The 13,513-nt window shown below is 41.5% G+C and overlaps 1 protein-coding gene across 2 annotated transcripts in view; it reads left to right on the top strand.

The window, feature by feature from the left end:
* PCID2 (PCI domain containing 2) overlaps nt 1-13,513 on the top strand; it is a 19,735-nt gene that overhangs the window by 2,133 nt on the left and 4,089 nt on the right. For both annotated transcript variants that reach the window (XM_019524116.1, XM_019524117.1), the window contains 9 exons: nt 695-784; nt 2,709-2,782; nt 4,165-4,230; nt 4,759-4,800; nt 5,802-5,856; nt 7,910-8,013; nt 8,994-9,069; nt 9,186-9,327; nt 12,040-12,140. In XM_019524116.1, coding sequence (XP_019379661.1) covers nt 695-784; nt 2,709-2,782; nt 4,165-4,230; nt 4,759-4,800; nt 5,802-5,856; nt 7,910-8,013; nt 8,994-9,069; nt 9,186-9,327; nt 12,040-12,140 — 750 coding nt within the window. The remainder of the gene's footprint in view (nt 1-694; nt 785-2,708; nt 2,783-4,164; nt 4,231-4,758; nt 4,801-5,801; nt 5,857-7,909; nt 8,014-8,993; nt 9,070-9,185; nt 9,328-12,039; nt 12,141-13,513) is intronic.

The raw sequence follows: 13,513 nt of genomic DNA, 5'->3' as shown, positions 1-13,513 counted from the left end.
TTTGGGCTGTTGTTCCGGGTTTTTCCAAGGGGCGCCCTGGTAAACACAAACTTTTCTTTTTTTTGCCCCCCCCCCCCCCCCACACCGCCGATGAATTTGTAAACGGCCACATGATCACCTGTCAGCCTTCTCTTGTAGCGGCTGAAGAGATTCAGGTCCCTTGGTCTCTCGTCAGGCCTTACCTGCAGGCCCCTAACCATAAGAGTGGCCCTCCTCTGGACCTTCTCAAGGTTATCCACATCCCTCTTGAAGTGCAGCGCCCAGATCTGGACAGTACTCCAGCTGTGGTTTGACCAATGCTGCATAGAGGGGGAAGTATCACCTCCCTGGACCTCTTCATGATGCACCTGCTAATGCATGATAAGAGTGTGGTTAGCTTTACTGTTTACTTTATCACATTGGCAGCTCATTTTCATCTTGAAGTCAACAATGACTCCGAGATCCCTTTCAGCTGCTGTGCTGCTGAGAACGTCCTCCCCTACCCTATAGGTGTGTTGGTGATTCCTTCTTCCTACATGCAGCACTTTGCACTTGTCTTTGTTGAACTGCATCCTATTCTTTTCTGCCCACTTTTCCAACCTGTTCAGGTCCGCCTGCATTTGATCCCTTCCCACTAGTGTGTTTACCATACCCCATAATTTCGTGTCATTCCTTGCTGTTGTTTTCTTTTTTTCCGTTTACCTATCTTGTTTAGGTACAAGAGGCCATTGATACCAGAGATGGACTTTTTTGTGCAGAACTAGTGTCATTTAAGCATCCTCATGTTGCAAACCCTAGACTTCAGGTAAGGAAAATTGTTACCTTGCCAAATCGCAGCCCCAAATCCTCCAGTATTCTTTGGGTTGGGGAGTACATTTTCACTGACTTTGGAGAGGCTCTTAATGGATATGAGATTTTTCCCATTTGGATATGATTTCTTGATGCAAATAGGAAATCCATGTTAAATGAAGTAATGTCCACAGAGAAGAATAGCAAGGATAATAAATAAGCAAGAAAAAATTAAAAAAGCACAAACTTAAAAAGAAACCTCTCATACTTGAGAAAGGAGAATGTACCTAGGATGTGATCTGGGGGGGAAAAATTTCTACTGTTATATAAAGCCCTACAGAATTTAAAAGTGAGAAACCAAGACTGTTCAGAAGAAAATTACAACAATTTTATTTATAAAAAAAATAAACTAACTGATAGACTTCAGTAGTGTGATCTCCCCATGCAGTTCCTTAGGAATATTTAAAATATCCTTATTAATAGTCTGTAAAACCTTTCCTTCTGTATCACTATGTAAATTTTAAAACTGCAGTTAGCCAGATATGTGGCCAGAAGAACATTGCCTTGTATCCCATTAGCAATAAGATGCATTCATCGTTCCCTTCTTCTCATAATAACCTAAAAAATGTACAATGGTTTCTAGAAGAATACAGCGAAACGTAGATTGTAAGATCTATACATGTCCCCAGCCTACACTTTTCTCCCTTCCTTTTTTTCCACCTGCCTTGTCTCATTTTACCTTGCCTTCTTCCTGAAAAAAATATTTTTAATGAGCCAAAGCTGTGGCTCTTTCTGGTTTTGTGTTTTTCTGTCCCTTCTCACATTTTTCAACTCTTCAGCTTTCTCCGTGATGTGCTTTTTCCCCTTCTTCCCCAATACTTTACCATACGGGTGGGTAGTTATTTGGGCCAGAGCCACTGAGAGAGTATTGGTGATCTGCTGAGGACTGGTTTAACACCCCCTTATACTCCAGTACCCCCACAGCCTGTAGCAGCTCACCAGAACTCTCTCAGTGGCTCTGCCCTGGAGCCGGCCCTGCACTGTCACTGGCCGATGAGAGTAGTCTGGGACGTGTGCAGGGCAGGGTGTGCTTGGCCAGGCAGGTGGGATGGGGCCATGGGTGGGTGGTGGGCAGGATCCGGGAGTGGGATGGGCAGCGGGGGCTGGCATTGGAAGGCCGTAACACTGCAGGGCTGGAGCTGTGCTCCACTCCCTACATGCCTCTGCCTGTCATGAGGATGGATCATGGCTCTGCCCTGAGCCCTGGCTCCATACTGTCACTGCCCTGTCACCCTATTCCAAGCCCTGGCCTTGGCATCAGCTGCACGTTCTGCTCCTGGATGCCACTCCCCTGCCCGTGGCCCCATCCCATCCACCTGCCAAGCATGCCCTGCCTGCATGGGCCTGGGCTGGTCTACATGAGACCCCACCTGCATGCTCCGTCTGGTACCTCCAGTGGTGGGTGCAGGGCGGATGGGCCATGGTGCCTAGGTGCTGGTGCTGGAGGCAGTGGAGGCTGACCCACTGCCAACTGGAAGGTTGGCCAGTGGCAGCTGGAAGGAGTTGTGGAGGCTGCTGCGAAGTGAGTCCAGCCACTGTGCCCCACTCCAGCCTTGCTGTGCACTCTGGGGACAGTGAGACCAGCCATGCCACAGCCCAGACTGCACCCCACACCTGGGCTGGGCACAGGGACACGCTGCAGGTCAGATCCAGCCCACGGGCCATAATTTGCCCACCCCTGCTTTACCATCTATTCTTCCTGAGTTTCCACTTCTCCTTTCTAAGGATCTTCTGAGGTTCTGATGTCAAATGAAAGTTTGTATGTAGAAAAATACCATTATGTAAAATAATTCTTGGTAAAATATGCCTATGGCTTTCTATTTTTGATTTACCTTACCTTACACTTAAATGCTTTGTTGATTTATTTATTCTATATCTAGCTTCCATCTCCAGAAGAGAAATGTCAGCAAGTTCTGGAACCACCCTATGATGAAATGTTTGCTGCCCACTTAAGGTAAAGGTGGACTGAGAATGAGAAAGTTTAAATTTGGAAGCATTTAAAGGAAGGCATTGAATTTTTCTCTGAATTGATCAGAGTTATTTGAAGTGACACTGTCAACCTCTTTGGTCTGAAAATGTTTTTCATACTCTTGTTACAGTAACCCCTAAAACTGCAAAAGATAAAATATCCCAGACAGTATTTACTGATTTTCTGTTTTTAATTCCATTTTCTAGTCTTAACAGCACATGTATGTAGTCACTGTCATATCTTTTTATTTATACTGATCGTCGCTCTCCTTTTCCAGGCCCTAGAAGAGGGTACTTGCTTTTAATAGTAACAGCAGTGATGAAAGTGAACAGGCAATAAACAGAAGGGAAAAGAAATATTTAATAGAAATAGGAAGAGGTAGTTATAAAACTATAAAGATTAGTCAGGCCACTCTCTTGAACCCAAAATAATTTTGCTGAGTGTTTTGTTTATACTTTGGGGGGGGTTGCATTTACTAGCAGTCCAGTTAACTGTATCATTTTACTTTTTGTTGTCATTCATTTCAGTAACTTGGTACGTTTTCCTTTTTAGGTTGTTTTGAATGGCAGTTGTAGAAAATTAATTTAAAACTGGGGTGGGAGGTTGGTGGCATTTAAAGCCCAGGGGCCAGGAATGGGGTCAGGGATAGCTTTTCCAGCCCCAATTCCCAGCCCCCTTGGGTTTTGCCACCTCCACTGTTCAATTGGGAGCTGAGGGTGGAGACTGCAAAGGGAAGCTAGCAGGAGCTGGGGATGGGTCTTGAGGATGGCCTCCCTGTTCTCTTCCCAGTTCTTACCCACACTGTTCACCTGTGTGGCCAGGGCAGCATTTAAAACCCAGCAGCTGGGAACTAAGGTGGGGACTTGGGGGTACAGTTCCAGGCACACCTTTCCCCCGTTGTTGCACTCGTCTTGGTGAACCAGAAGAATGACCCCCAATCCTGTTCTGCCAATCAGCTTGTGGGACAGGGGACAGGGTCCCACACCTCTGGCTGTCAAGGAACCAGTGTTCTCCTTCCCTCCCTCTTCCTGGGAGGGAGGGAGTGAGGGACAGCAGAAAACTGTGGGATGCTGGGTGTCCTCAACACCTGATAGACGTGCACAGCCGTTGAACTGTGTGTGAGAGGGGAGGGTTCTCCCTGGTTGCAAGAGGTAAACTTTCCTGCAGAAGAGCTGTTTCCTTCTGCAAAAAAGCCCTTGAATGGCTGTATACTGCTTTTGTGCCTGGAGAAAGGCTTTTCTCCTGACACAAATGTCATGGCTGTATGCAGCCTATATTATTACAAAGCTTTTCATTTCACCAAGAAGCAAAAGGAACAACCTTTAAAATTTGTCTTTCCTAATGCTTTCCTTTTTTCCTTTTGACAGATGTACTTATGCAGTGGGAAACCATGACTTCATTGAAGCATACAAATGCCAAACCGTTATTGTCCAATATCCTTTTCTATCAGTCCTCTGTTTTGTATCTAGGATAATTCCATATTTATTTGAGAAATGGAAATTCATCCTGATAATTTAGAAGATGTAAATACAGTTTTAGTTCAGAATATTTAAATTATATAAACTTAAACAGTGAAACCTAAATAAGTATTTTCCCTTCTCTCTACCTCATGCTTTCCAAGCCAGAAGATTAGTAAAATATACAGGAGTCTCCTAAAAGCATTTATACAGACCCTAAATCCCCACTGTATCAAGGTGATGATGTTACTGCAGAGAACTGCTATGTTGAGCCTCCTCAGCTTCATACCTGTGCTTCTGCAAAGTCAGGAAAGGAGGGAACAAGCAACAGAGCTGCCCCTCTCTCCTCTCTTGTATGTCCCTGAATCCTGATCCCACACCTATTCTGTTTTTAACTGATGTCCATTTCCCGAAACTAGAACATAGAACATAGAATATGGCGTCTTTATTTGTGCTGTTTAGCTTTGCAAACTGTACTGTATTAAGTTCTCCTAAATACAACACATCATTCCTGCGAGCATTTCAGGCACATAAAGAAGAAAACTGGTAAGTACTTCACAACAAGCATTAGTGGCCAGACGGATTGTTATTAGTTCATCATAAAATTTTGCCATTATTCAATTAAGATATCTCTATAAAAAAATACTTTAATTAATTTATAATTATGCTTCATCTACATTTTTATGCACAGCAGTTATTTGTATATGGTATGTGACTAGATGTTCAGGTAAAGGCATTATAGGATTTGATGTATGATTCGCACAATCGCACATCCTGCCATGCCACATGTGATAGTGGGATCCAACATCAGATCCTATCATGCCTTATTGCTGGTGTGGGTAGAGTGGGATCACCATTGTGGGTTCTCTGCATGGGCAAGTAGCAAGCTCCTGCAGCAGTGAGTCCTGTAGCATCAAAATCTGAGCCATGGCTGCGCTGCACAGCAGCCAAGATGGAGAGTCTTGCAGCTGTGGACTCTGTCCCGACAGTGCCCCATAGCTGAGGAGACCCTGCTATACATGCAAGTTAGATATGGATAGAAACCAGCTATAAAGTTATTGACATTTTCCAGCTTTAACTTTATTGCTGTTTGGATTTTTTTTTATGGCATGACAGTTACTTTGCACCTGTAGCTGATCTAAATTAATTGCACAGTTAATCAGTTAATTGTATAATACATGTAATGTGTAAAGGGGGGGGGCGTAATGTAAGCCAGAAATTATCTTTTTGTAAAAACCCAACATTCTAAATTAAATTATATGTAGTGTATTTATTTTCTTTTCCTTAAACAAGCTACTGAATGCAAAATGATATTCATTGGAGACTTAAATTGTGGAGCAGATTTTTTAAATATATTTTTCATTCACTATAGAGATTTGCGACATGTCAGCCTTCTAAAGAAACTTTCCTCTTTGTAGAGACTTCCATAGGGAAAGAAAAGTGAGATGTTTATGGAGATGTATAAACACCAGTTAGTTTTAAAAATATGTAGATGTTATGGTTTTGTTGCGAGAGAGAGGTTCAGTTAACTGTCTTTGTTTCTCTAGGGCTTTGCCCATTATGTATGCTGTAGCACTTGACCTTCGAATTTTTGCTAATAATGTAAGTAGATGTAAAACATACAGTTACCATTTCATGAACTTCATCCGTTCATAAGAAATTTAAGTGGCTTAAATATTAAACTTCATCATTCAGCCTCATTTTACTTAATTTTTTTGGAATTGTGTGTTAATAAAACAATGCATGTTTATAATCTCACCATCTGTGAAATTCAGTAGATATTATTACAAATGTAGATTGCTCACTCTGTCCCCATCCTGTGGTTCGCCCTGAAGTAGAGAGGTGCTGAGAACTTGAAGGACATGGAAGTCAAGTCTGGATTTATGGTTCTAAAGACTTCTGTTTGGCTGATTTTTCAGCTTCACTAGTTATTCTATTCTTGGCCCCTTGATTAAGGTAGAATTTTCTTTTACATTAGTTGGAATTTCATAGGGACCCATGTCACAAACCCATCCTTGGGGTAGCCCCAGAGCCCTGAGTTTCTCCCTGCTGTTCTGCTTCCTGTCCCAAAGAACAAACCAAGGTTTGTCTCTGGGTATAGCACAACAGATTGAGGAGGGAACAGGCAACACAGTGGCAGGTAGGGAAGGAAGCAGAAATCAGAGCAGCAGATCAGACAGGGAGCAGGAATCAGAGTGGCACTATAGGAGTGTGCAGGGTTGTTTGTGGCATGCCTGTCAAAAATGGTGGCCTCCACTGGACTTGGAAATGCTTTGAACCAAACAGACAGGTATTTTTTTGTACTTCTTATTGTGACCTCATTCACTTTTGAGACTCTAAACTTGATATGCCAAGTTGCATGCTTATACCCAGAGATTACCTGTAGAAACCTGATTTGGGCTAACTTGGACAGAGGATTTTGATTTGCTGTATTAACGTTTTTTCATTATGAGAGCCAGAGAGTACAAGGATATCCCTCCATCAGCACTGGGTTTACCTTTTGGGAGTCCCCAGACAAATGTTAATTTGTAAGCTTCTTTTTTTTATTTTATTAGACAACTTAAAAACTAAAATGGATGCATCACTATAATGGTTTTTCAACTGCCCTAACACAGCCCTAAATCTCCGTTTTGTTTTGTTTTTTAATTTGTTGTTATGATAGTCACAAAGCACATAGATCATGGGGTCAAACTCCTTTCTCCTAGCCAGTGTAGTCTAGACCGTAGGACTCCTTGCAGGTCAGGTTTGGATGTGGCAGTGGTAGTATGAAGGTTAACAAGAGTCGTTGCTTACTCTCTGCTGGTCATGTATCACCAGTGGGGCTCCAGACCCCAAACTTAATGGTAGGCTCTGCCCCCAAATTCCCATTCTGTCTGGAAGTCCTGTGGGCCAGATGACAGCTGTCAACCATGTTTTACACCCTTAATATAGGCAAATCCCAGTCCATATGGGAACCACTTGCTTCCTTTCATTTATTCTTGGTCCTAGGTAGAGGCCTACATTAATCAATATACAACTTTTAGACCTCTTTAGTCTCATTTATGCAGTATTGCCAGCTTTCGTGATTTTATTTTCAGCAATGGCATATATAGTGATGTTTCTTAAAGCTTCAGCTTCTAGAACCATATGATTACATGAAGGATCACAGTAGTGCTATAAAAGTTTCTAAATCTCAAAAAAGGTATTATATTAAAATGTCACAGTTTTAAGCCTAGCTAATTAAAACATAAACTGTAAGTTAAAGCTGTTAAAGCCACCTTTTTTTTTTTTTTGAAGTAAGATATTCAGAATTTTAAGGAGATACTTTAATTCTGTGTTACAAAAGTAATGTCCTGGGATGCTGGTTTTTGCTGATTTAAAAAAAATATCTATCTATCTACCTACCTGTCTATTTACATTAGAGGCGTTTCATTTTAAGCATGGAAAAATGTGGATTTTGGGGTACTTTTTTAACCTGAAAATTGGGGATATTTTTTAACAGAGAAAACCAGGATCCCTGGTTATGTCACTTGCAGGATTTTGGGGTGGCCAAAGTGACAAATTTACCACTTATTTTACTTACCAAGACAAGTGTTTAAAACACTAACCTTTTGTTTTGAACAAAATGAACCTGGAAGTAGGAGTACACTGTATGTTTCTCATCTTGTCATGCTAGGCAGATCAACAGTTGGTAAAGAAAGGAAAAAGCAAAGTTGGCGACATGCTGGAAAAAGCAGCGGAATTGCTGATGAGCTGTTTTCGAGTCTGTGCTAGTGACACGTGAGTGAAAGATCCTTCCTATTTTGCACACTGAATCATTAAAAAAGTAAATAAATTTCCAATTTGCAAAGCATAAATATTAATTTCTTTCCATTAAGTCAATATCTGAGTCAGCACAGTCACCCCTGTGGCTTGGGTCTTTTTTGTTCAGTACCCTTGTGATTTACTATAGGGGTAGCTTCTCTCTTTCTGGCATTTTTAGCATGTGTTGGAGAGAGAGCTTGATTTTTTTTTTTTCCTTAGCTCCCAAAGCAGACCACTAAGCTCCCAAAGCAGACCACTTTCCTGTTCTGTTCTAGAGTTTGTATACCCTGTTACTTAAGACTGTGAAAGAAGGAGTCTTGCCTCAGTCTTCAGTTTTCCACTCTTACAATTTTAACACTTTCAACCTGGGGAAAAGATTTCTTTGCTGTTTTTTCCTTGCTTCTGATATTTCAGGCAACTAGAATTCTCAGGTACATGCTGCCTATAGGTGTGCAGAATACTCTTTGCAGGGGGTCACCCTATTGTCATCAACTTAGACAATATTACCATCCAGAGGCACTTAAAATTATTGCACCTCTCTCTTATCAGTCTTAAAACCAATGCATCCTCTTAAATATATCTCTTTACTTGCCCACTTCCAGCAAATACCCATAGTCATTTCTTCAAAAACGTGGTCAAAGGCATGACCTTAATTCCAATTTATGTATATTTTAAGTACAAATAAATAATCTAACAAAGAAACTGTGAACAGACTTAAGGTTCTAATGATGTTGATAGAAAATGCAGTTGAGCAAACCTTAAAGATGGCAAAGATCCTAAGTTTGAAAGGGCACCCTGTTTTGATGGTGTTGTATGGTTTAAAATATGAGACTTTCATCTTGACTATGTTACTGGTTTAAAAACACTTATTCACAAATATACACAAAAGGTCCCCAGAAGCAAAATCATATTTTCACTAAATGTTCCTTTTTATTGCTTTTTATCTCTTGTATCAGTCGAGCTGGCATTGAAGACTCCAAAAAGTGGGGCATGTTGTTCCTGGTGAATCAGCTGTTTAAAATTTATTTTAAGGTATGAACCAAATCTAATTACCTGGTTTTCTTTACATTTTGTATTCTAAATCAAGTCCACATTTATCCAGTGGTGCCACATTAGTATGTCTTTCAAACATGTAACTCTTTTCACAGATCAACAAACTTCATCTATGTAAACCATTAATTAGAGCAATCGACAGCTCAAATCTGAAAGATGAATATACAATGGCACAGAGAGTTACATACAGATATTACGTTGGACGCAAGGCCATGTTTGACAGTGATTTTAAGCAAGGTACTGTATGTCAGCAGGGCAGATACTCTGACTGCTGGGACTGAAATCCAGCTGACATGTTTTGTGTGCGAGTCAAAACCTGTTGTGGAAGGGACAGTTGTTTCATTAGCATAACTTACATTTGGTGAGTACAAAAAAAATCCAAAAGGATTTACTGCAGGCTGAGCCTGATTTGGGTAGGGATTGCATTACACTTCTAACTGCAGTGTATACTCAGTTTTAAAATATCTGCCTCTGTGGTGTCTTTTTTTAGTTATTGTGGTATATTTTATACACACATGCACTACAGTAAGTATTTTTCAGTATGAGTATTCAGCCAGATAAGGACATTTAATCCTCAGTTCCTGCATAGAACTGATAACTGAAAAAAAAGAATCTCTGAAATGTTAGAAGTGTAAACTTTTTTTAAAAACAAGTTAAGTTTAATCATTTTATGAAGCTTTTTAATTTCAGGAAAAAATATACTTATTCATGGATATAAAACTTCAGTGGTGGCAGTGCAGACATTGGAAACAGTCCCAGTGTCAGCACTGTAGTCCCCTGAGAACTAGAAAAGAAATCTAATTTTATCTAGAGAAATACAGGAAGCAACAAGTAGCAAAAACTATGGTGACAAAAGTAGGTTTTAGCCTCCTAACTCTTATCTTTGGATTTTCTGAGTGTATGAGTGGTCACAGTGACTTCATATTTTTGCTGAACTGGAATTAATTTGTTAACTACTTTTTCAGCATTAATGGTTATATGTGAGGCAGTTTTTATTTTAAAAGTGACTTTAACAGAAGTGTCTTAGAAACTGGGCATATCATAATGTTACTATTTTTAAGTCTTGGGTTACTGTAACTTGCATAGTACTTAGACAATACTAGTTTTCTTCAAGTAAAATAATATTTCTCATATTCCTGTTCACCACATTAAGGATTCATTTACAGCTCATATAATCCTTCTTGTGTGATATTTATATAAAAATGCATCTATACTTCATTGATTCCCCTCCTTTACCCCTCTGCTCACACAGCATGGTACAAGAAGCCAAAAAGAAAGTTTGAACATAGATATTTCAGTGTCTGGTCTTAGAGCAGACAAACTGTGTTTTTTGTCCTCCCTAGCAGCAAAAACCCATTAAAGCATTTATTTGCAGTGTCACTTTTACCACTTGAACACTTCTTCAGATATTTACAGGCACACATATGTTATGTGACTCCCTTTAGTTTGAAAAACCCTAACATTTATTTTGGAAAACGTTTATGGCATGTAAAAAATGTATTATCTTGAAGTTATCCTCTTCTGTAGCACAGTAATTCTACTGCATTGATATGGAAATCTCTTTTATAATGTGGTTTGATTGTCCAACTACCCCATCCAAAACATACCAACACAGCCTTAGTGACCTTTTAGATAGAGATCTAGTTTTTATTGTAATTTCCTGTCTAATGAATGAATTGATCCTTACTGCATTTGTGTTTTGTTACTGTGCAATTTTGACTGACTTAGTTCCTGTGTGAATGCTTTTAAGTTATTAAAATATGAGAGAAATCTCTTGACAGGCTCAAATCACAGGCTGTGTCCACACAAGCAGGGATGTGCATTTGCAGCAGCACTTTGGGTTACCATATGTCTGGGTTTTCCCGAACATATCTTCTTTTTTGGACCCCTGTCCTCATGTCTGGGTGAATTCTTAAAATACAAGCAAATGTCCAGGTTTTTACTTTGCCTCTGCTTTTCCTGGGCATGAGCAGGTTGGATGCTTGGGGCTGGGAGCAGCGGGCAAGGTGATCGGCTGTCAGGCATCATGGGCTCTGTGTGTGGGCCCCAGCAAGTTGGTCTTGGGTGGGGAAGGTGGTTGTGGGTGGACAGTGAAGGGTACCCACAGGTCTGGGGGGCCAGGGTCTTAGGAGTGAGGGACAGAGGCAGGGCACAGGCATATTGCTGCCACAATCGTATACTCCTTCTGCTCTCCTCCCAGCCCCTCCACTCCCTCCCTGCTCCTCTCCCTTGCGTGCGTCCTCTTTTTTGATCCTGGAAATACAGTAACCCTAGGCCACCAGCATAAATAGCAGCACAAAATTGTGCCACTACTTTGTGCCACAGTGCATACCCCTGCCTGTGCACTTTGCAGCAGGACACATTGTTCTGGTGCTCTGTCTGCTGCGGGGCGGGGGGACTGGCTGGCTGGGGCATGGGGTGCCTTAGTGTGGGGGCTGCTGGGCTGCCTGCTCCCCCATCTCCACATACTGTGTGGTCCCTGCAGTGAGGTACCCTCAGTTGCTCCCTGGCTGGCTGGGGCACAGTGTGGCATGAGACTGGGGAGCAGGCAGCCCTGGGTTGGCTGCTCCCTCATCTCCACATGCTTTAGTGTGGGGGCTCTGCTACTCAGGGAATGGCTGGCTGTGGCCCTAGGCTGCGCGCTCCCTGTCTCCACATTTGCCCTGATGCACGTTTGTCCAGGGTTGTGTTTTTTGATACTGGGAAGTCCCAGTAGCAAATTTTGTTCTGGCGCTGCAAATTAGCAGCACAAGGCATGGTTTAATGCGCAACGCGTGTGGTTTGTGGTGCGGCAAAAGCAGTTTGTGGCACCACAAACTGCATGTGCCTGCATGTCTGGATCCAGTGATAGGGTCAGAATGAACCTAATATTAAAGTCCCTGTTTAACCAGTTTTTGTCATTGGTCTTTGTTACCAGAAGCTTTACTGATCCTCTTTCTGTGTTTGTAGCTGAGGAATATCTGTCGTTTGCCTTTGAGCATTGTCACCGCTCAAGTCAGAAAAACAAAAGGATGATTTTGATTTACCTCCTGCCTGTAAAAATGCTGCTGGTGAGTGCCTTTTATTCCTGGCTTCCAAATAGTTTGCTGTGAGACAGAACATGCTGCACAGCATAGCATTGAGTTTCTTGCCTAGTTTGTATTGGAAGCTGTCTGGGGCCTTATTCAGGTGCAGGAGTTAGCCTATGTAGGGTGAATTGCAGACCTGAGGTTTGGAAACATGCTCGGTCAGGTTCCTATATGACATTGCAGAATTAGTATTTAGGTGCAAAAAAGAGGGGGTCATAAAATTTAAATTTTAAATTATCCGCTTAATAAAAAACATATTTTTTCACACAACTTGTAGGGAGTAAATTGTATTCCTAGCTCCACAGCAACAAAGATATCTGTATCAAAGTAACTGGTGGTCTTACAATGTATTAAGAGCAGGGTAGGATTGTAAGGGGGAAAAAATACCCCCGAAAAGGGTATAGTACCACTGCTGTACTGCACTGCAGTACCATACCATACCATAGCAGTTCCCTCTGACAATATAGGGAGAGGAAATGCAGATCCTTCTCTTTGTTAATTGTGCATTGCAAAGTGGGAATTATACTTGAGTCGGTCTGCAGCCTGAAAGGGGAGAATTCCTTCCTTTATGCTTCTCCCTTATGTCAAATACACAACTGCAAGAGATGGGTACTGGAGGAGTTGTCAGGCAAAGCACCTCAATCCTGGTTTCTCAATGTGTACTAACCTATAGGCTCTCTTAAGCAGTCATAACGTAAAATATGAGATCTTGTGGCATGTGAAATGGGAACTGGGGTGGAAATGCAAAACCCCTCATGGCCTTTAGTAGAAATCCACTGTTTTTTTGTAACCACGTATTTTAGACTTGAGTTGCTGTCTTTGCTAATCTAAAGGAATTTTGGTCTATGGGAAGCCCTGAAGAAGACTGACAACTGTCAAAGCATTGGCAAATTTGTTATAAGCTTCCAAACTTTAAAACATATTTAAAATATATTAAAATCGTATAAGTGACTTTTTGTTTCTACCTGGTTGTTGGTAAACATGAAACAGAGCTCTTTTTCTCAGCCAATTATCTAACCAATAAAGGGGGCTACCAGTGGCATACCATTGAGTACCCTGGGACTTAAATTTAAACTCTGACTGAGTTGATGTGCAATATAATTGTGATGGGCCGGCATCAGAAATGATGCTCAGGGGCAATCAGCATGGATTTATTAGGGGGAGATCATGTCAGACCAACCTGATTGCCTTTTACGATCAGGTCACAAAGGCCATGGATGCAGGTGTCGCGGTGGATGTAGTCTTTCTGGACTTCAGCAAGGCCTTTGACACCGTCTCTCACCCCATCCTAGTTAAAAAACTAGGCGACTGTGGCATAGATGCCTACACAGTCAGATGGATTGCAGATTGGCTGA

This window comes from Gavialis gangeticus, unplaced genomic scaffold (assembly GCF_001723915.1).
Source record: "Gavialis gangeticus isolate Ggan-Ray unplaced genomic scaffold, GavGan_comp1, whole genome shotgun sequence".
NCBI lineage: Eukaryota > Metazoa > Chordata > Crocodylia > Gavialidae > Gavialis > Gavialis gangeticus.
This window is presented reverse-complemented; position numbering and strand designations above follow the sequence as displayed.